Genomic DNA, 24,576 nt, shown 5'->3' on the forward strand with positions numbered 1-24,576 from the left:
ACCTTTCTTAAATGATACAACCGTGAAACACAAGCAGAGCATGTACTGTTACATTCTTTTTAAAATACAAGATAATTGAGCTAAGTTCAAAGAAATTTAACTTCCCCAAAGTGCTATCTAATGGCAGACTAAATCAAGAATCCAAAACTTAAAAAAAAAAAAATTCCCAAACTCCTGACTTCTAGTTCACTGATATTTTTAAAATAATATGCACCTCTTCTACCAAAAGAGTAACATATCCCTCAAGACACACTGATACTATACTTCAAAATTAAAGATGCAAGTAACCTCATGACGCTCTGGAAAAAATATTATCTTTTCTACGTAAGGTATATCAAGCAATCAAGAGATACAACCAATAAAGGTCTCATGAAAATATCTATTAAAAACAAAACCCAGTGCAGCTTCCCCGGTTCCAAAAGAGCACCTACTGAAATAGTAATTGGTAGCAAGTGAACTATGGCAGTTCAAGATGCCAACTCTCAGCTTCCCAAATGACAGTACTTCGTTTTAAACTTCTATGACCATTTAGTCAATGGAATATTAAAAGTGATAGATTTTAAAGTCTCCCTTTCTTTCTCCTAAGACCAACAGCTCTAAATGTGATCTCTAGAGCAGCAGCAGCAATAGCAGAAATCACTTGGAAATTCATTGGAAATGTAAATTCTCAGGCTTCACCCAGACTAATATACCATAGAACCAGAGGTGTCAAACTCATTTTCACCGGGGGCCACATCAGCCTCGTGGTCGCCTTCAAAGGGCCGAAATAATTTTAGGACTGTATAAACTTAACTGCTCCTTAACTGTTAAGGAGTTGAAATTACATTTGGCCCTTTGAAGGCAACCATGAGGCTGATGTGGCCCCCGGTGAAAATGAGTTTGACACGCCTGCCATAAACCCTGGGGGAAGGGCCTACCAATCTGTATTTTTAATAAGCTCTCCCAGATCACTCTCATGCATGCCAGTTTGAGAACCATTATCCTAGATGAGCAATGCTTTGAAACATCTGCATCTATTTCTCTGCTATGTATACAAGTTCTTTATATCCAGTCATTTTAAGAATGTCTTCTCCATACTGAATTAATTTGATTGCTACAAAGTTCATTTTGCCCTCTCCAGAGTTTCATAAGTTTTGGCTCGTGCAGAGCTAGTGTAAGTTTAAACATAAATTGCTCTATTTAATAGTTAGCATTAAATATGTTTCACTGACTCTGTACCTTTTTAAACTTTGTTCTAAGAATATCTCTTGGCTTTTTCCTATCTAAATTATGTATTTTTCTAATCAGTGATGAGCCTTATTATCTTTTTTCTTGTACAATAATCTTTACAGAGAATTGCATTCTTCAGAGTGTTTATATCCTATATTTTGTATAAACAAAAATCCTAAAAACTTCAAGTAACAAGTTTTCTAATCTGTTACGCATTTTAATCATTCAATACTTATTCTTTTGCCTGGTTTCTACAGGTTGCCCTATGAAACTAAATGTGTCAGCAGGTACAGCATTCCTTTCTCTTTCTTCTATTGCTTTATAACAAATGAAAGTGGGAATGGTAGGAACTGTTAGAAAGTAAATGAATTCTTTGTCTTACTCTTCACAGATGCACTCAACTCACATCTCCCAAAGGAGAAAGAAGATATTCAAAAGGATATTAAGGTTGCAATGTACATAACAAATGTATAAAGAATCAGGATGTCTGAACTCCAAGGTCAGATGGCTTGCTCTGCAGAATTCTGGATGATGTGGTAAGAAAGGAAAACATTGATGGCTAGATAGTGATCTAGGACACAAAGCATACATTTCAGACAAGTCTGCAGCTGCATTTAACAAAGATATGCCTGCCTGCTTGTTTGAAATTAGAATTGGGCAATTAGTAATCTATTTAAAACCTTTTTCAAATAAAGGGTGAAATGGAAGAATGTCAGTACTTACATTTTAGGAAAGGTATCTAGGAAAATTATTTAAAAACCACATTTTAAAATGCTAGCATTTAAAATATAAAGTTACAATAGAGAACACATATAATACTTTTTCAGGCAAAGATAGAAAAAGGGGAAAAAAGCCCCAAAGTTGAAACTAAAATGTTTGAATCAAAGGAATATCCACAGACATTTTAGCTAAACAACAAATACAGTCTTCAAATAGATAATCTGTCAAGTCAATAAGAACAGTATGCAGCAGGAGCTACTTCAATGAAATGAGACTAGGCTGGAGGCAAACCCAAAGGCTGCCGATTTTTTTTAAGTGCCAAATGAGAATGACAAAATAGGAAGAAGTCAATAGGAAGAATAAAAACAAAAATTAGGCATGTTATAAAAACTGGCCCAATTTAATACCTTATCTTTGTACCCACAATGCAAAGAAGAAATGAATATCCTCTAAAACTGTATTAGACAGAAGAAAACCCACAGGGGAAATAGGATCAAGATAAAACTCTAGTCCTTAACAGGTGAAAGCAAACATGGATTATGAAATTATGTATGAAGGGGATTCAAGTTGTGACTTAACATTTATGACAAACATCACTGCTGAAACATTTCCTAGCAACAATAATGTCTATAGCTTCACTAAACAGTTCTTCAGAGTTCTGCTTTCATAAAATACTGTCATTAATTTCCTATAACCAACATGGTAGATAGGTAGGAAAAGGAAAGCAAAATAGTTCTAAACCAAGAAATAATAAGGAATCCATGCTAATTTTTTAAAACAAAGAAAATTCCCCCACAAAATCACAACTAAAGCTATGTATTTTATATTGGTATGTGATAATAATTAGCATATCCCAAATGATAACCTTACAAATGACCATACAAGACATAACTCTATGTTAAAGATAGGATCAGTGATTTTTTGCAACTAAATAAAATATGGTATATGTCTGATTCTAAATTAGAGGCCCTTAGACTATTAAAGTTATTAAGAGCTCTAGGGGTCAGGGGGATGACAAAATAAGAATATTTTACTTTCGCAGAACATCTGCAACTAATACAGAGAGGTTCTATTCTTGGAACAGGGGCAATGTATTTGATTCCTTTTTCAATCAACTGGATACAAGATAGGAAGCAACTAGAAAACTTCCAAAATATTTTGGACAGAAATTATATTGAGTCTATTTCATCTTGCTAGGAAAAAGAAATAAATGAAGGTACAAGGGAGGGGAAAAAACAGGTTTGGTATCACCCGCTCTCATTATGAGAGGGTTTTTTCCATCACATTTACTGTTATAACTTTTTCTTTTTTTTAAATAATGTCCACCTATTCATCTCTCAGGGAATAATACTACACACGATTAAAACAAACAAACAAAACCATCCCATGCAAACCTGAAGGAAAAATTAATCTACGATTCAGATATTTATGGAGGAACAGACAGGGTAAGTTCTTTAAGGATAAAAGGATAAGGTTTATGATATATATTTTCCAAAAAGGGATACAGTTAGAAGGAAGTACATAAGCATCTTCTCAGTCCTTAATTAAAACAAAGAGGAATACCCATGACTCAGAGCAATAATAGTTGCCCATCCCCAAATAATCTATCATCAAGCCAAGCTTGCTTATAAAGGATTATAAGTACATCCTCACATTAGATTTTCAGATAATATTTTTAGATAAATTTTCAACTGGAAAGAAATGACTATGAGAAATTTTTTGTCGTCGAAATTAAATGTTCTGGTTTCAATTCTTTTTAACGTTCTCCCTTCCCAGTTCTCCTCATCCCAATCCAGAAACCCTCCCATCCAGAGGTCCTATATTTTCCTTCTCCATGTCAGTGAAAACACACCACGTTGACTGTAAGATTCTTACTAGATTTCCATTTGTTTTGCCTCAGCTCCTACATTAATCCAAACAATAAGGGCCTTTAAAACATTCATAAATAACCTGCTGCTGCTGGCACCTAGAAGCCGAGTGCAGCAATGTTAAGCAACAACAAATTTCATAGCTCAAGAGGCACAGTTAAGGAAAAAGGTTGCTTAGGAAATTTAGCACAAAGATCCTTAAAAATTGCATGAAATCAGTTGAGTAACTATAGAAACCAATTTCTTCAGCTCCATGTCACACGTCTCACACCTCAATTGTCTTTATTATTGTCTGCTGTCAGATCCTTAATCAGAAATGTGAACAGGCTTGATGATTTATTCAGCAGGGAAAAGAATCTGTAGGTCAAGTGAAAAATTTCACACACACACACCCCCATACACGCACCACATCTTCAACCTTGGGTACTTTCATTTCCTTCTGTTCTCAGCAGCTCTGGGGGCAACTCCAGTGAGATCCAATATTAAGGCTCAATTAAAATAAGCTCCAATTAGTGGAGCTTTTTTCTCTGGGGCTAGAAAAGTCAGGAAATGGATATTGGGAAATGTAAAAAGTCAGCTACTGAGAGGAGGCTGCAGACATAAATGAACTTATTTGTTGATTTCTACAGTTGCTATGCAGAGGCCTCTGGGAGTAAAAGCTTAACCAGTCTAAGCTATAAACTAAAACCCCTGCAGCTAAACATGAACTGTGTGAAACAAGGGCTCCATTCCAGAACAGAAAACTGCTGGGCCCAGAAAATTAAAAGCCAGAGGCATTTTCCATTTAAAACTAAATCCCAGTACCGCCTCCCAGCCAAAGAATTATAAGCAGTATCAGATTTACAAAACGAACAATTACCCTGGAAAAATGTAGCCTATTGTACAGTCCCAGATGCTAAATCTCAGAAGTTTCTTTTTTTTCTTAATCCCACGTTATATTCCTCCAAGTGTGCTGCTGTAGTTTACAAAGAGCCATTTCTAGACAGGCCTAAGCCTTGAAAATAAATTTTAAAAAGAGAGCACATCACTCATTGACCTCATTTGAAGTACTGCCCTTGCCTTCAGCAGTTCCTGTCCTTCCCCAAGGCTTCTGCAAATGGTATGCAACAGCAAAATAAACCCTGACCTAATTGCCAGGAGAGGGCTGCCAGCCTTCCCTGGAACACAAAGACAAACATGGTAACTTGAAAGTCCTACCTCTTTGGCTTTCTGCTTTAATCTCAGCTGTTCTGGATCTTCTTTATTGGAACGACTCTATCAAAGGAAAAGAACATTTTAATAGAAATTACTAGCATCTAAACACTACAGTTTGCCATTAAATATTTAATAAATGACAATTTTCTCTTATGATTGAAAACCTTGGCTCCAGGGGAAAATGCCTCAACCTAGTCCTGTGTACTCCCTCTCTGACCACCCCTCCCTCTCATTGTCAGGGCGGCTGCTGCAGTTCCAGCCCGGAGGAAGCTTATGTGGAAAATGATGCTAACAGTGTCAGTCAGGTCCAGTTGAGGCATGACGTTGTTCTTGTTTGAACACCGAGAACTAAAAAATGGATGGTATGGGGAAAGGAAAAGAAACGGAGTTTAACTGTTGGCTTAAATGAATGAAAACAATCAACACTGGCTACACCTTCGGTGAACACATTTTGGAGAAAACCATATGGTATTTCAAGGACGACTAAAATCAAGAACCTGATGAACTTTGAACCAAATCTCTCTCTCTCTTTGAAAGTGTAATTTTAAAAAAAATTAAGTAGCAAATATGTCCCCATGTTCCCATTAGAGTATCTTATCATCTTTGGGTCCAGTAATAAATGATTGTTGAATGTTACTTTCCACACTGACTCAGTTTAACATTCTAGAAAGGAACAATCTTACAGGACTGCTAATGCTATGATAAAACAAAGGGTAAAGAACTTTATTTCTGACACCATGAACATCTGTCCACAGACAAATATGCTTGGGGGTAGGTGTATCCTTCTCATTCTAACAAATCTATCCAACTCCTTATAAATCTGAATGCTTGTTCTATAAAATGCAATGTCAACTAATTAAAGATAGCTAACAAAATAAAAGCTAAAAGTTATTTTCATAATTTACTAAGTTTATGTGACAGGTTTACTGGTTTATCAGTACTTTTGTTAACAGAAAATAAAAGAAATTGTTTATATTTAAGAGTGTCTTCTAATTTTAAACACCTTAGCTAAATACCTACTTAAGATTCTACCCAAAACTAGTAACTTTATTCATTTTGTCCCCAAACTACTAAAACAACTTCATTTCAGCTCCAACTAAGGCAAACTCCTTTGTTATTCCACCTATAATATTATAAGAGAATGAGTACATATATACATATTTTATATGAAAATATGTATAGTATATATCTGTATGTGTGTGTATAATTTTTTTGTCCTAGTATAAAATAGGCACATTTGGCTATTGAGTCTTTGTCAACCAATCTTAACTGATTATCCATAGTACAAATTCTACTCTGTGCCACTGTTCTTGGAGATATAGAAATGAAATAACAAGACAGAGTTCCGGTTTTCAAGAATTTACATTTTAAGAAAAATAAAACACAAATAATTATTGATAATGATAAGACCTACAAAGAAAATAAAATGTGACAGAAAGAAGAGAAGGGTGGGGGAGGCACTTCTTTTGCTAAGATGGCAGAAAAGACCATCTGAGGAGTGACATTTGAGTAGAGATCTGAATGGCAAGAAGGAGGCAGCCACACAAAGATCTGGGGGAAGAACACTCCAAGCAGAAGGCACAGTAATTGCCGTAACTTAAAATGGGAACAACCCTGGAATGCTTGAGGAAACAAAGAAAGCCTGTGTCATTGGAACACAAGAGAAAAGTTGAGGGAGACAAGGTCAGACACCATGTTTTGCCTGGTAGGCCATGACAAGGAGTGGGGTTCAATTATGAGACAAGCTCCCAGAGGGTTTGACACACAGGAGGGAGAAGCCACTAACATGACACTCAAAAGGTCAGTCTGTCTGCTATGTAGAGGGTGTACTATAGGCATTCAAGAGTGGAGGCCCAGGCACACAGAGCAATTAGAGGAGATTATTTTAAAACAAACATTGTGAATACAAGACTAAGAAGAAGGCAAGGGCAGTTTGGACTGATGTCATAGAGGAGATGATGGTAAGTGATTAGATTCAAAACATATTTTGAATGTAGAGCCAACCAGATTTATTGATGGGTTAGACATGGGGGTATGAAGTAAAAAGAGGAGTTGAGGATGACTCCTAGGATTCTGTCCTAAGCAACTGGGAAGATAATTCCAACTTTGTGAGAGGTTAGCAGATTTAGGAGAAAGGAACTCAGTGTTCAGTAGTCTAATACTCTAAGGTGGGTGGGGAACCACAAGCAGTGTGACTGGAGCAGACTAAGTGAAAAAGGGAGTGATATGAAGCACGCTCAGAGAGGGGAGGGGTGCCAGGCCACATAAGGCCTTTTCAAATTTGGTAAGAAGTTTGGGTTTTATATTAGTGCAAGGGGAAGCAGCAGAGACACACATGACTTGCTATGAAACATTATTCTGAAGATATTCTGAAGCATAAAAATGTATTGTATTAAAAAAAGGAGATCAGTCAGAAAATGTTATAAAAGTCCATGTGAAAGATGACTTAGACTAGAGTGGTAACAACGGTGATGAAGAGAAGATGGATACATTTAAGAAACAGAATACATATGAAGAGAGGAAAAAAGAGTTAAAGATGACTCCTAGGTTTTTCTTTTGGCTTGAACCAGGTGAATAATGGTGCCATTTATTGAGTTAAGAAAACCTGTAAGACTAAAAAGTATTTTGAGTGGGAAGAAAATCGGGAGTTCTTTTGGCTACATTAAATTTGAGACGCCTATTGGCCAACTAAGGGGAGATTCAAGTAGGCAGTTGGCTATAAGAGTTCAGAATTCCAGAATGTAGACTGAGTTGGAAATATAAATTACAAGGGAATATAGACAGACAAGAAGTCCTAGAATTGAATCCTAGGACACTCCCATATTTATAAGTCCAGTAGAGGAGAAAAAGCCAGGAGAGAGTGAGAGGAAGTATAATATATTATATCCAATAATAACTAATTAGTATTTAATAGTTCGTGACCTTGTTTACAGCATAGTAATTAGAAATAAATACCAATAAACCATTTCATTACACTGGCTGTGTGCTTACTTATAATACCTGAGGGCTCAAGGAAGAACATCTTCCTCTCCCAGCTGTCATTCCCATCAGAGGAGGGGTCAGCATGGGGACTGAGACTGTGGGAGAGCAGGAAGCTGCACAATAACAAGGTTGTGGTGTCCCATATCCTTGTGGCTGATTGGGGCACATAAAGGTACAGACCAGCAGCCAAGAATGCAGGGTGATCAGGGAGACTTGAGGAAACTCACCAAGGCATGGGCCAATGGGAACAGAAGCCAATGACATGGACAATGAAATGAGGGCCACGGTCACAGTAGTGGCAGACAAGAGAAGTCAGCCAGCATAGCTATTTGGGAGATAAGTTACATCGATCAAATAACTAAATTGAGGACGTAAGCAAATATACTGAAGGTAATAAGAGCCAAGTTTCTTACTATGGAGAAAGTATTTATCAACACAGAAAAGTTAAGTTTAGAATGAACCCTAAGATATTGGTTAGAGTTGGAGGTATTCATATAAACTCATGGCTTTATAACATAAACACACAGGTAAAGAAATACAGGTGTATAATTGTGTGTGTACATACATAATATATACATGTACTTTCTAGATCTGTCCATTGAGGGTCCTACATGTAATGACACCCCATCAGCAATGAGCATACAGTATGCTCTAATTGGTTTCTGGATATCATCTTCAACTTCATATAAATATGAAGGATTCCCTTGGAGAAATGGCAGACTCCAGGGCTGGGAAGGAGGAGTAAAAGCTGGGCCTGGAATAACTTGTGCCAGAAAGTAAGGACATGTTCACTGAAAGAGAGAGACATGACTAATGAACAGAATTGCCAGCTGGAAGGATCTCCCACCCAGGAACAGTTTGAGCATCAAAATAAATGATAGTAATGGATTACAATCTGTTGAATCAAAGACATTCAAGAACCCATACTGATATGAATGAATGAATAAGAGAAAAGGGAAAGCTTTTCCAGAGTGCTGTTAAGTATAAAAGAGATGATGAGAAGAAAGAGCCACGTTTTGACAAACATAATAGAGGTGGCTGATTCAGGTAGTCATCATCTATGAATGCTAAAGTTGACACATAGGGGTTTGATGAGGAATGGGACATACTGGTATATATAATCTTGCAATACCTTTCTATGAAAAACTCATTGATTACAAAGGGGAAAATGGTGAATTTAAAATGGGAAGAGTTGGTAGGCACCCACACAACCAGGTGATCAAGGCTGCCTTTTGGTATGATCAGCTGAGAAGATGCAGCAGCATCACTTCTATCCATTCCTGCCAAGAATGCATGGTCTAAGTCATGTCATGAGGAAATATCAGACAAACCCACGCTGAGAGTCAACCTACAAAAGGTAAGGTCTATACTCTTGAAACCTGTCAAAGACATGAAAGAAAGAGAAAGTCTGAGAAAATCTGCTGCAAGTGTCTGAAAAGATATGACAACTGAATGTAACACATATTTCTGTATGGGAAAATGAAACATGAAGGGAAAGAGAGTTGAGAAAACTGGTAAAATTTGAATGGGGTCTGTGGATTCAATGGTAGCATTACATTGTTCATGTCCTGACTTGGAATGTTACACAAAAGAAAGTCCTTGTTTCCACATATATGTTTAGGACTGATGGGACATCGTATCTGAAGCTTGCTTTCAAAAAGTTCAGAAAAATAATAGAGATGACAGTTACACAACATTGTGAATATACAAAAAAACTCTAAAAACTGCCTCTGAATTGAACAGAAAATGAAAGAATGATATTGAGTGTGTGAGTGAGTGTGTGTGTGTGTGTGTGTGTGTAGAAAGGGTGGAGATGAAGTAAATGAAATAAAATGTTAAAAGTGAGGAATCTGAGCCCAGATTGGTGTAGCTCAGTGGATGGAGCATGGGCTGTGAACCAAAGCATCGCAGGTTCGATTCCCAGTCAGGGCACATGCCTGGGTTGCAGGCCACAGCCCCCAACAACCGCACATTGATGTGTGTGTGTCTCTCTCCCCCTCTCTCTCCCCACCTTCCTTCCCTCACTAAAAATAAATAAATAAAATCTTTTTTAAAAAGTGAGGAATCTGGGTGAAGGAGATGAGAGTTCTTTGTATAGTTCTGGCAACTTTTCTGTAAGTATGACATAATTTCAAAACAGTTTCTATGAAGTGATTCACATATGACTAGAACAAATACTCTAAAAGGGGTGGCTGCCAAGAACACTAGAAATTAAAACTAAGGTGTTTAAAACACAAAATAAAACTGGTGCCCAAACTTCACACACAAAGGCCCCAGACCTGCAAAGAAAGGTGGAGCAACAAAATGCAAACTGGAATGGAATTAGCTTTTGCTCTGTCTGGAGTCCAGGAAAATGTCTTAAATAAGGGAGGAAGGAAATAAATAATAACTTCACTTGTTCTCTCTTTTATTCTCTCTCTATCTCACCCATATCTGGAACCCTATATTTTGTTCCATATAATTACTCTTAATTTTATTCATACTCTGCCTGTCTACTTTCTAAACTTCAACTTGGCACATATCAATCAAATCATTAAAAGCACCATGAAAATTGTATAAAACATTTTTGGAGGAAGGTGTTAGCATGATGCTAGGCACACAGAAATTGAGAATGAGGAGACAAAAGATAATTCATTAAACTAAATTAAGTGAAAGCCACTGTACTATACCATCCTAGGTATGAAAGATTTTATTACTAACTTTATTTTAAGATATCCTTCAGAGAAATCTGAAGTCCTACTAAAACCAAGACAATCAACCAATGATAATGCCAATTCTGACCTCCTTGCCAGGCCAGGTTCACTCATAAATCAGGCAGGCTCTTACCTTGGCTGCTTTAAATAACAGTTCTCTTTCCTCTAAATCTTTTCTCTGCTTCTCCAGTTGATCCAGCTGTTCAAGAAATTTGAGCTGTGACCTGGTATCACTAGACAGGATGTAATTTTCACTTGTCTGGAAAAACAAAAAGTCTTATGATGAACCCAAAAACACTTTCTACATTAGGTACTGTTATAAGTCAGCTAAAGGCAGGAACACCAACATACATAGGGACCTAAATTTTGAGGAGGTAATATTTTTATTTCTATTAGACAAACATAAAAAAAAAACTTTAATCACCTTAACATTTGAGAAGTGATTAAGCATTTAAATTTCAAAGAGCTTTCCTAGTAAGCCTCATTGGGAAAGTGGTAGGGGATTAAGCCAAGCAGACCCTAAAATAGGAAGTGGAAAGCAAATAGAGTGTAGCATTTAACTATAACCTAGATCTTTTTAGTTAAATTATTGTCCATCTGAGCAGACTTTAATATGATTAATTAAATCTTAGGTCTGTGAATGGAAAAAAAAAAAAGAAACAATCACTTCACTGAAAAATATACCAAAGATGAAAGTCATCAACCTTGTTTTCATTACTGAATTTGTCTTACCTTGTCAAGTGAATACAACTTCCATCAAAAAAACAGCATAAGAAAAAAAGGCAAACATTAAGATCCCAAACCCTATTTTGAGGTTTCCCTTAAGCTATGACCTTGGACAGAACTACAGTTTCTTCAGTCAAAGAAATTAAGTGTACAATTTATAAATGAGAGCCATAACATAATTATTTATCTTCATTGTTCCATAAAATTATAAAGTTTACATTGTTTCATTAATTCTGATATTCTAGAGTATAAAACAGTGCTTTCCAATCTAAACACTTTATTTTCTTCACCTGATACGACGACCTATTCCTCCTGTCACATATTTATATGAGTATGTGCATGCTTGCTGGGGGCATAGCAGAGGGCAATTTTCCCAATCAGTATTTAGAACATCCTGCGATCTACTCACTTCAGTAATTCAGACATCCAAGCTATAGGAGAGGAAGTGTGGGAAACTGTATAACTGAAACAAGGAATGGTTTTTAAACAGTCAGTCCAAGAGTCAGTGCCTGGCTTATGAATCATGAGTACAGCACCACTCCCATCTTTGTTTTATCCCATGCTTATGGCTGATTCAATTAACTGGGACCAAGAGATTTCACATGTTCAGGATTCTTTTTAAATTAAATTTTTATTGTTGGCAGTTAACTAGATCAAAAGAGTATTACATAGTATGACAAACAAGGATGTATTAGTGCTACTTATTTTACTTCATGTATAATACAAAAGGAATTTTCAAATGCTTTTAAAAGTTAAATAATACAAGATAGAATATGGAATACATTATAGGCCAACCACAGAGATATAAACATAATAACCAGCAGTTTGTTAAATACTTCATCTTTCCCATATCTGTGGGAAATACTGTTCAGATATACTGGAGATAAGTTTACCGACAATTTAAGTTTAAAAGGATAACAAACAAGAAATTAAAAAGGAACACAGACTTTCTAAACTTTAACCCAATCTCATTCCAATGCTAAGATTCCTTCTCTCTCCCCCAATTTGGATACAGCCACCTCTGGCTTAATGTATGCATTCTTCCTTCACTCTTCCACATATAAAACAAATGAGGGCATCCCCTAACTCCTCCTGAGTCCCCAACCTTACCTAAACAACGGTAACCCCAATCTTACCACAGTCCTTTCTTTCTCCCTAGCTGGCCTGCCTAACTGAAGTCTTCATGCACCACAGAGTACGGTGGTTTAGCAACGAAAATATAAGGACCTAGACCAAGTGATAACACCATCAAGTGAATTCTCCCTAAGGAAAGCATTACAGCCCCTTTTCAACTGGAAAACACTGAAGCTTCTCCACAGCCACTGATATGCAGAAGCCTATAATTTTTCTTCAGTGGGAAACCACGGGGCAGAAAGATCAAAAGCTTTGTCCACATGTCACTTTCTACTTCTTTACTGAAATCTCAGTTTATGAACTGTGATAGATTGGAGAATTGTATCTAACCAGGTAAAAGATTACCAAAAGTTGAGCCCTGGCTGGCGTAGCTCAGTGGATGGAGCTCGGGCTGGGAACCAAAGTGTCCCAGGTTCGATTCCCAGCCAGGGTACATGCCTGGGTTGCGGGCCATGACCCCCGGCGGCCGCGCATTGATGTTTCTCTGTCTCTGTCTATCTCCCTTCCCTCCCTTCCCTTTCTAAAAATAAATAAATAAAATCTTTAAAAAAAAAATCTGTTTAAAAAAAAAAAAAAAAGATTACCAAAAGTAGATGGATATTAAATAGAAAAAAATGGTGGAATTTTGCTTTTAATAAAAGTAGCTCATTTTGTGAAATTTATGGAGTAAAATTTCCCACATTGTACAGATAAAAATAAATCCTATCACGGATGAACTGAAATAATAAGGACAGGGCCAAATCTGTGACCCACAGATTATTACCATCAAAGTCTACAAATTAAGTATAATTTTGAAGTAGATTCCAATCTAACTAAATGATTATTGTTTCTATTCAAAAAAGGATGATAATGTAGCTACCTTTCTATATGCTCAAATTCACACAGTCCCATTAGCTGTATTAAGGAATGAGTTTGGAGAAAGGAATGAGAAGGTGGAAATCAATCAGGATAGGCCACATACAGATAGTAGGTTAAGGAGGTATTAGCTTTAAAATAAGTTATTCAGAGAGATTCCAGGTGAGGTAAATACTACCCATTTTGCAAAGGGTAACTAAATCCTTGGAACATATGCTATTGACATTAGAATTCCATCTAAAGGCTGTACACAATGGAGTTTTAAATACCACTCAGAATATTAAACTCTACCTGGAAAAATTCCATGTCATATTCAATGTACACATTGTACTTTGTATGGATACTGTCCATTGCAATACTGAAAGTACACTCTTTATCTCCGAAACAATGGAGTGACTGAGGTGGGAACAGGGACAAATCCAAGTTTGAAAAATTGTGAGATTCTTAAAAAAGTTACAGTAAAAAGCCAAAAATGGAAGGCTAAATGCCCTACATCCTAAAATTGAAGGTAAACTGTTATCAATTCAAACTAGAATATTATGAATTTAGAATGTTCCTAAAGTAACCACTAAGAAAATATCTAAAAAAATAAATACACAAAAGGAAATGAGAAATACACAATAAATAGATCAATCAAGCAAACAAAAAAGGCAGTAATGGAGGAAATGAGAAACAGAAAGCTATAAGGTATACAGAATAGTGAAATAGCAGTTCTTCTTTATGGTAATTACTTTAAATATAAATGGATTAAACTCCCCAATCAAAAGGTAGAGACTGACAGAATGGATAAAAAACATAATCCAACTATATGCTGTCTAAAAGAGATTCACTTTAGATGAAAGCACATAAATAGGTTGAAAGTGAAAGATACAAAAAGATATTCCATGCAGGTAAGAACCAAAAGAAAGCAGGGATGGTTATACTATTAGCAAGCAAAACATACTTTAAGTCAAAAACGGTTAAAAGAGATAAATAAGAACATTATATAGTGGAAAAAGAGCCAATTCATCAAGAAGATACAACAAGAAGATATACACACTTGAAATACCAAATATATGAAGCAACCATTGACAGGACTAAAGAGAAATAGACAGTTTTGTGTAACAGCTTAAGTCTTCAATACCTCACTTTGAATAATGGACAGAATAATTACACATAAGACCATTAAGGAAACAGAGAACTTGACACCATAAAACTAGCTAGATCCAGCAGACATATGTGAACATTCCATCCAGCAATAGGAGAATATACATTCTTCTCAAGTGCACATGGAACATTCTCCAAAAGAGACTGTAAGTTAGGCCACAAAACAAGCCCCAATAAATTTAAAATGATTAAATCATACAAAGAATCTTCTCTCACCACAATAAAATAAAGCTAGAAATCAACAATAAAAGGAAAACTGGAAATTTTACAAATGTGTAAATTAACATACTCTAAAACAGTAATTTTCAACCTTTTTTTCATCTCATGGCATACTTGCACTAATTTCTGAAATTCCATGGCACACAAAAAAATAAATTACATTTTTTGCCGATCTGATAAAAAAAAAAAGGTGTAGTTTTGATTCATTCATATCAGATGGCTATTGTTGTGTTGGCTGTTGGTATTTTTTAATTTGTCCATCTAAGGGAAAAGAGGTCAGTGCCCCTGACTCAACAGTCAGGTACTGCATGGTTTATGAATTCCAGTGGCACACCAGTGTGCCAGGCGCACCACACCAGTTGAATATTGCTGCTCTAACACAACGAATGAATCAAAGAAATCTCACAGGAAATTAGAAAATAGAGATAAATGAAAACTAAAATACAATGTATCAAAACTTATAAATACAGTAAAAGCATTGCTCAGAGAGGAATTTATAGTAGTAAATGCCTATATTCAAAAAGGAAAATCTCAAATCAGTAACTTACTTTTACACCTTAAAGAACTAAAATCAAAATGAAAGTGGGATCATTACTGATCTTACAGAAATAAAACAGTTATAAGAGAATACTATGAACAACTGTATACCAACAAATTAGATAACTTAGAAGAAACAGGAATTCTAGAAATATACACAAAGAAGTACTGATAATTGGTTCTTTTTTAAAAAACTTTTTTCTGATGATCACGTATTTTTAAGTCAGTCCAGCAAATTCTCAGAAAGATTTATACAAGTGAGGACCTCAGCAATTATACAAATAACCCTTCTAAGGTTCTAAATAAAACAAAAAGGAGAGAAAACAGAATGACTCCTCCAGGGAACTACCAGTGATATGGTAGCTGATACTGCCCTGGATTCCGTGTAACCTAAGCCTTGGACATTATCACAATAACCATTCTTTAAAACTCAAAACCTCAGGAGGTTACCCATACACCACGTTGTACAAAATCTAGCTATAAACACTTCTTGATAGAGAGGAAAAATGTTTATCTTTTTTCTTTTTCATCCCTCATCACCTCTCCTCCAAAACCATAATTCAAATAAATCAGGGGCTTCCATTCGATGATGGCAAGTAATTTGGTTCACACCATTAGAGACTGACAGGCAGGCTATTCTCGTATTTAGTTTTTTTAATTTATAAAAGCAGTCAATAATGATAACGAGTGACACCAGGATTAGCATTCAATATAATCATTTAACTTAGTAAAAGGAACAGGAGTGTTAGCAGAGTATGGATCACTGAAGAGAACCAAACTATCCACACTGAAGAGAACAGAGCTATTCCACACTAAAATATCTTCCTTCCCATTCAAAAGCTTTAGGAGGAGAAGCCTCAGGCAGATTGGGTGTGTATTTCAATTTAAACTGACATAGACGCTTTGGATACCATTTTAAGCTCTATTTTAATTTTATTTGTCATGTAAGCATATCTAAATAAAGCAAATTAGGAATGAGACTTTGACTTTCTAGCAACATGAAAAATGTCTCAACCATTTTCTCTAAAAATATACGTAGAATATTAATACATACCTGAAAACTACCCTGAACATGACAAAGAGGAAAAAGAGCCTATACTTCTCTAATGATTTCCTTTACCTTGTAAGTTGTCATTCGATGCTGAGCAATTGTTGTCAGTTTTTCTAGAAGGCCTCGTAATCGCTCCTGTGTTGCATGGGAGATCAAATTCACAGCATCAGAGTTAAGTTCCGTAATGTCATGCTTTTTACCTGTGGAAGCAGAGAAAATCCATTACGTGTTTTAGTGGAAGCTGATAATTGAAATAATTAGCACAGCAGGTATTCTGTTCCCCCTGGAAGCCATACCCATTATGAATAAAGGTTTAGAGATTATGATTTTCCTGGTAAAGTCACAACTTCAAAGATCTTAGACATTATATTAATAAAACCTAGCCTGAAGCCTCAGAAAATATAGACATTGTTTTACTTAGCCTCTAGAATCATTCTCCTTGCAAGGTCATTTATAGGACAAAGTTAATAAGAACACAAATCAAGTCTAGCGTTCAGGGAGAAAAATGGTAACTGCAGAAATCAGTGCCATATTCTGTTAATTTTAGTAATTAAAAAAATGGGAAATTACATTTAATTCTGTTTGACACTGTTAACAGTTTATGACATTTCAATGAATTCAGATTGTGAGTCTCTGTTAATGCCTTGTCTACAGACATACCTATATTCGTTTTGTCCATTACCAATCATGCTTATGATTGGATAAATTGACCTGTTAATTACCTTACAAGTTGAAATGGGTTCAAAGGCTCATCATTTCACCCATCCATTTGAGTAACTTCTCCTTCATTATATCTCCTTCCATAAATAAACCAAACTTTTATTTTTCCTTTTGCTAACTGGGAAGAAACTTTTAGGAAAACAATTTGGACCAATAGCCAAAGGCAGAAGTCCATTTATATATCAACCTTATCACTATTTAAATAGTAATTGTCTGGCTTAGTGAAAGCACCTGTATCAACAGAGACCTAAATCTAAAGATATAGGCAATTAGGGACTCTAATTGAAATGAACTTTTAATAGTGTTATTGTGTTCATTTTTAACAAGGCATATACACAGAAGTTTTTAAAACATCACTTTGATTTTGCACTCTCTGAAATATACTTATGTATTCATCAAAGTGTGAATGAGTATAGCAAAAATAAACTTTAATTAAAAGCTAACAAATCTTACATACATTTGTCAACATTATTCCATAATAAATGTTAAAATGTAATTCCAAATGAGGACTACAGTAAACCAGATAGGAAGAAGGTATCCTAAGCCAAACCTTTAAAATGTAGTTCATTTCTTTCTAGCAAAACTGAGTTCATCACCAATTTTAGATTCAAGAGGGGAAAACTCAGAAACTACAAAGTCAAATCTACTTCACCAAAACCATCAGCATAAACAAATAGTGGGGGCCTCCTACAAAAGGGACACTACAATTTCAGAACAATTCAATGATTAAAATTACAACTAAACATAGGGTAGACAGGGAATGACATGCCAGTTCCTGCTTAAATTAAAGACAACGACATTTAAAAAGATTTAGTTTGAAAGGAAAACTCTGAAAATAATTTTACATGTATTTCTAAAGCACATAGTTGATCCTTTGAAAATTATCATATTTTTAAAATATTAGAAATAAACAAGGCTGGTGCTTGCAAACAATTCTAGGGCTTAGTGAATAATCAAACACTTTAATATCTTCACTAAACCTATAAGAAAATGACAAAGTTACAAAGTGATACTGTAAAAATTCCCACTTTTAAGTACAACACTTTAATAAAGTCAACATAACTGATTACAGAGGCATAGATGGTGCTTGCAAGCTTGTTCTGGGTTTTTATAGAATATCTGTGCGATTTAACTTAGGTAATTACAAAGAGAGAACACTGGAATGGTTACTCTCCTAAGATATTTAAGTAGATAAATCTTCCAAAAAATTTGGGGGGTAAATTTATAATTTTAGTTATTAAGGAATGGTTTAGTTTTTAACTGTTCTGTAAAAAGGGATTACTACTATAAATGAAAAACATTTCTAGAAATACATAATTCTATCCACTCCATAGTCTTTTTTTTAAGCTTAGATAATTTAGAAGGAGTTTTGCAATTTCTTGTCATATTAAAAGACAAGTTTGTGCTTTACCAAGAACCGAAAAGTACGAGAGGCAACCAACTGATCAAAGTTTCTCTTTCACATTGGTGTTCTCTCTCTTTCCCTTCCTTTCTCTCTAAATCAATAAACATATTCTCCAGTGAGGATTAAAGAAAATAAATAAATAATAAAAATAAATAAATAAAAGGCTTCTTTCTATAACACTCATGAAATCTTAATATTTTCAGAGTCTCATATAAGCCTCAGAGTTCCAGGAAGACCAACCAAGACTATTTCTTGCTATTTTCCCTGACACAGGTAGACTTGTCAGGTCAATCATCATAAGCTGGTACTTACCAATGTCTAAAATTCTCTTTTGTAGAGGTCCAATGAAAAGAAATGGTTCATCTTTACAAGACTGAACAAGCGTACCAACCAAGTCAGAATTTGTTGCTAAGATGCAGGCATTTTCTTCATTGAGGTTGACCCCTGCCATTGAAGTCACATCATTGAGGTCATCTTCATCTCTAATAAAGAAAAAGATACAGCTTTTGTGGTAGAGTTTATGTGTATGAATGATTTAAGAGAGCAAAGAATTATAGATCTCTCCTTATAGTAGAAAACATGATTTTACTCAATTCATCCAAGCAAGAGCAGAAATAAAGAATGGCTGCTGTCTTTCCCTGTAAGCCATTAAAATTAATTGGTATCTCTAACCACTGTGTACATTTAATAGAAAAATAAATCAGAAGCAACTTTGTCTTCTAGTACAGTGGTCCCCAACATTTTTGGCACCAGAGACTGGTTTTGTGGAAGTCAATTTTTCCACAGACCGTGGTGGGGCAAAAGCAGGAGGTGGAGCTCAGGCTGGGCAGGAGGGAGGCTGGGGACCCCTGTTCTAGAGCCCAGCTCTCCCACTCTTGATTTAGTACATGAGATAAACTAAGAGGAATTTGGAACTTATACTAAGTTATCCACAAATCCCCTACAATGAAAGACACAAAAATGAAAACAAGACTTCTTTGTTTTCATCCAGGATGATTAAAAACTCCTCAAACTTCTCCACTGCACTGTTGTTCCACTGAGGGACAGCAGAACTTACCTAGTCCTGAAAGGTTCATACCCTCATAAAGGCCCTTGAGAAGAAGCTTTGTTGACTAGCTACTCTGAAACCAAATGGTTAAAATTCTTTTGATTTTTCTGCTTCAGACTTTAGGTGTCCTCCAACTCTGAAGCAACTGCATTAATTAAACCATAACCTTGAGCAAATGGCTGTGAAGGGCCTACGTACAACATATAAAACTATACGCACACAGGCATAAAAGACATACATATCAAACATAAAATATGTCTGAGTATCTTATATTGCACCAGTAAAATTAAATAATTGTTTTAATCTAATAAAACTGCTACATGGCTACAGTACTAAGAAGAGTACATATGTTTAAGGGAGAGAAGGAGGAAAAGGAGGGAAATGGAGAAAGGGAGACTAAAATTCCTTCACGGCACTTTTATCACCATATATAACATTACCAATCGTAACTCACACACCAATGCAAAACATAATTTACACAAACATGATCATATAAAAAGATGTTTCTCTTTACTGTGTGAGCCAAATGGTATATCATGAGGTCTCACGTCAATAGATTTAAGTTATGAACCTCCCTGTGGTAATGCACTGTGCACAGAAAAGGGAAATAAATTATAATTGTCAAGTGCTCAAGAAATAAGGGTCTCTGATGTTTAAACAGCAGCACATTTGGGGGTGGAAGGGTTTGTACTCAAAACATAGATTAGATATGCAAAATCTATGAAAAAAGTACAGTACTAGACACAACAGTTGAAAAGTAAAGAGAAAGAACAATGATCTTATAATCAAAACAGTATATTTAAAAGTTCAACATTAAAAGGTGTGTTTCTGCAATGAGGAAAAAAGTAAAAAAATAAATCAATACCTCACACCACCAAATTAAATATGAACTATAAAGAAACCATATGTAGAACCTATACACCCCAATGTTCATAGCAGCACAATTTTAGAATAGCCAGTGCTGGAAGCAACCTAGATGCCCATCAGTAAATGAATGGATCAAAAAACTATGGTACTTTTACACAATGGAATTCTATGCAGCAGAAAGAAAGGAGCTCCTACCCTTCGCAACAGAATGGATGCAACTGGAAAGTATTATGCTAAGCAAAATAAGCCAGGCAGTGAAAGACAAATACCATATTATCTCACCTTTAACAGGAATCTAAAGAACAAAGAAACAAGCAAAATATAACCAAAGACACTGAAATAAAGAACAGACTGACAGAGTTCAGAGGGGAGAGGAGAGGGAATTTCAGGAGAATTTCAGGGGAAAAAAGGAAGGGTTTACAGGAACAAGTATAAAGGACATATGGATAAAAACTAGAGGCAGGTGGAAATGGGAGGGAGGAGGGGGAGGGCTGGGTGGGTGGGTTGGGATGGGAGTAAAAGATAGAAAATTGTACTGCAACAATTAAATTTTTAAAAAATTTTTTCACTGAAAAAAAAAAGAAAGAAACCATATGTAAATAGCTAGACTCCACCTTATCAAATATCAGAAGTATGAGAGGCTGAGAATGGTTCTAAGAATCAATTTGTTATCTATGTAAATTATGTAAATAAAGTAATATGTCCAGAAACATCTAAACACTTAAACTTATCTAAAGTGTAAGAATGGTGGAGACCATCCTAAAGATGAACCAAGGTCTGAAGTTATTTACATATACATATATATGTGTGTGTGTGTGTGTGTGTGTATATATATATGAGCTGAGAAAAAGTATTTTTACAAAAACAAGTATCAAGAAAACGAAAACAGCCTTGGCCAGTTAGCTTGGTGGGTTAGAGTATCATCCTGATACACCAAAGTTACAGGCTCAATCTCCAGTTAAGGCACATAAAAGAATCAACAAATAAATACATCAATAAGTGGAAAAACAAATCAGTATTTCTCTCTCTTTCCTTTCCTCTAAAATCAATAAATTTTAAAATTTTTTTAAAAGGGAGAAAGAAAAGACAAGCCACACAACACTGGGGGAAAATATTTGTAAATGACATATCAGATAAAGAACTGTTATCCAAAATGTACAAAGAAGCCTTAAAACACAACAATAAGAAAACAACCCTGTTAAAAAATGGGCCAAAGACCTGAATAGAAACCTCAAAGAATATAGATAAATACATGACAAATAAGCATCTGAAAAGAGGACCCATATCTTATGTCAACAGGGAAATACAAATTAAAACAATGAGAGACCACTACACATCTATTAAATGGTCAAAATTCTGAACACTGACAACACCAAATGCTGGTGAGTATGTGGAACAATAGGAATTTACATTCATTGCTGGTGGGAATGCAAAATGATACAGCCACTTTGAAAGACAATTGGACAATTTGTTAGAAAACTAAACATATTCTTTATTATGTAACCCAGCAATTTCACTCCTTGGTGTTTACTAATAAAGGAAGTGATTAGAGGTGATTACTCACAGCTACACAAAAACACATGCATAAATGTTTGAAGCAGCTTTCCTCATAATTGCCCAATCTTGGAAACAAACAAAATATCCTTCAGTAAGTAAAAAAAACTTTGGTACATCCAGACAATGAAATATTATTCAGCACTAAAAAGATAGGAGATACCATACAATGAAAAGACATGGAGGGAACTTAAATGCGTATTACTAAGTGAAGGAAGCCAAACTGAAAAAGCTACATAGTATTAATTTCAACTATTATGGCATTCTGGAAAAGTCGAAACTATTAAGACTAAAAAGACCAGTGACTGCCAGGGGTTAAAGGGGAGGAGGGATGAATAGGTGGAGCACAGCATTTTTATGGCCATGAAACTATTCTGTGCAATACTATAGAGGAGGATACATATCATATATTTGTCAAAACCTATAGAATGTAAGAACCATAATTCAAGCAATGGGCTTTGGGTGATAATGTGTCAATGCAGGTTCGTCAATTTTAACAAATGGACCATTCTGGCCTGGGATGATGATAATGAGGAAAGCATGTGTGAAAGTAAAGGAAATTCTCTACATTTCATTTTATGGTGAATCTAGAACTGTTCTAATAAAGCCTATTTTTAAAAAAGACCTAGTACACATCAATGAAAAGTCAGTTCACTCCAAAGCAGTTGTTTTATATCAACAGGACCCAATTTTTTCATCCTCTGAAAAATGAGTAACTTAGGATAGGTGCTTTCTAAGTTCCCGCTCAGCCTCTTACAAGAGGCAATTGACCTGATAAAGAACAATCACTAAGGTGTACTGTGAAGTGAAAATACAAACCAAGGTGCAGAATACAATGCACCTTGAAAAAATCATACACACATCCATACACAAATGGGCATGACATATTTCTAGAAATATACATGAAAATTCTCCTTTGGAGAGGGAAATAGAGGAGCAGAGTTAGGAAGAAGACTTATGGCACATTATATACCTTTCTACCTTTTGAATGTTATACTACATACAGGGATTACCCAAAGTGATTAGTGATATTTTACAAAATAAGTAAATAAACATTTAGAGAAAAAAAAAACTAGACAATTTAAGATGAAGTTTACACCTAGACCTTTAATCTTCCCTTAATAAAATCAGAATTGTATAAGGTGTAAAATAGTCTTGATACACACACACACACACACACGCACACACAACATTGACTGTGTACAATCTCAGATGTGCACCAGGTACATGGGCCCTGCAAACTGCACCTTGCTTCCATGGGAGAGTTCCTGTACAGTCCCTAATAAGATCTCACACATAGGCTGGAGAGAAAAAGCCAGGCCTACTTACTACCAGTACCTAGTAAAGTACTAGAATGCAATAGAATTCATCAAGGAGAAGACAGTCCCGTTTGTATTAATAGCATCTTCTTGCAGACCTTTTCTGCAAATAAGCAGGGAACTAACCACCCATTAAGATTTGTTCTTTCCTGTCTTCCCTCCTCATTATTTGGCCCTGAGCAGAACACAGCTCTGGCTAGTACAGCTGTCAGTTGCTATGGTTACAGAGAGCAGCAGGAGTAGAGGAAGACCCCTCCTGAGGGAAGAGGAAAAGGTGCCGCAATAAATAGTACCCAAGCCATTTAAAACTTCCTCTAAGAAAGGAGGCAGACTGAAGGAAAGACATCACGGTGATGTAGCAACATTATCAATAAGGCTAAGACAGGCCTGGACAGTGATAAAGGTTTTGATGTTGAGGCATATTTGTGATTCTGATTTGGTTTTAATTTTAAAGAAGAGAGTAAGAATTTTAGAACTAAATCTTCAAGTCTTCTGGTCTAATGCAGTGCATTTTGATGAAGGCTCTGTGAAAAACAATGTTTTGTTTTGTTTTAAAAGACATACAAAAAAGAAATTTAGTATTGCCTCAATAGAAAAAGGCTTTCAACTTAAAATTCTATGGCATGTAATAGGGTACTATGCATAAATTAAATAAGTATTAACTAATTATCATTAATGCGTTGCATTCTGGCTTCTCAAACTGATCTAATTCTTTAGCTTTTGATAAAGCTAACCACTACTTGTACCTGCCTTAAATTTCTTTCATCCTAAAATAGGTAATAGCACCAGACTACAATTCTTCTGAAGTAAAGTGAATCACATCACTTTCCTGTTCAAAACCTTTCATGTTCCCATGAACTTTACCTGATTTCAAGGCCTTCCAGGACCTTAACTAGCCTTTACCCTCCCATTATTCATTCAACTATCAACTAGCTCCCACTGATTCTGGCCTCTGCTCAAGCTATTCCCTTCCAGATCTAGTCATTGACTCCTCTTGATTTGTTATCATTGAGTTGTCAAAACCTAATCTATATCCTAGGCCTACTTCAAATGCCCACCTCTGAAACACTGGTTTAATTTGTCTTTACACTTTTATGGCATTCGTCCAATTGCTACAACTTTTTAACTTCTGAAAAACACACTTTATCTCTGCTATGGTAGGTTTTACTCTGTCTTTGAATAACCAGTGTAGTTGCCTTACACTCCAAGTAGAATAATTTTTTATTGACCACATAAAATCATCTTTATTACCTCTCAATCCTGGCATAGTATGTAAGAGGTACTTAAATGGTTGGGGAATTTCTGTGTGCTCAGACAGGGTGCTGTTCA

General features: G+C 35.6%; 1 protein-coding gene across 2 annotated transcripts in view; it reads right to left on the reverse strand.

Annotated features, from left to right (window-relative positions):
- The window catches only part of TAF4B (TATA-box binding protein associated factor 4b), a 125,817-nt gene that overhangs the window by 34,839 nt on the left and 66,402 nt on the right, over positions 1-24,576 (reverse strand). For both annotated transcript variants that reach the window (XM_028524786.2, XM_036009189.1), the window contains 4 exons: positions 18,772-18,941; positions 16,404-16,534; positions 10,800-10,925; positions 4,995-5,051 (listed from right to left, as the gene is read on the reverse strand). In XM_028524786.2, coding sequence (XP_028380587.1) covers positions 4,995-5,051; positions 10,800-10,925; positions 16,404-16,534; positions 18,772-18,941 — 484 coding nt within the window. The remainder of the gene's footprint in view (positions 1-4,994; positions 5,052-10,799; positions 10,926-16,403; positions 16,535-18,771; positions 18,942-24,576) is intronic.

This window comes from Phyllostomus discolor, chromosome 9 (assembly GCF_004126475.2).
Source record: "Phyllostomus discolor isolate MPI-MPIP mPhyDis1 chromosome 9, mPhyDis1.pri.v3, whole genome shotgun sequence".
Classification (NCBI taxonomy): Eukaryota; Metazoa; Chordata; class Mammalia; order Chiroptera; family Phyllostomidae; genus Phyllostomus; species Phyllostomus discolor.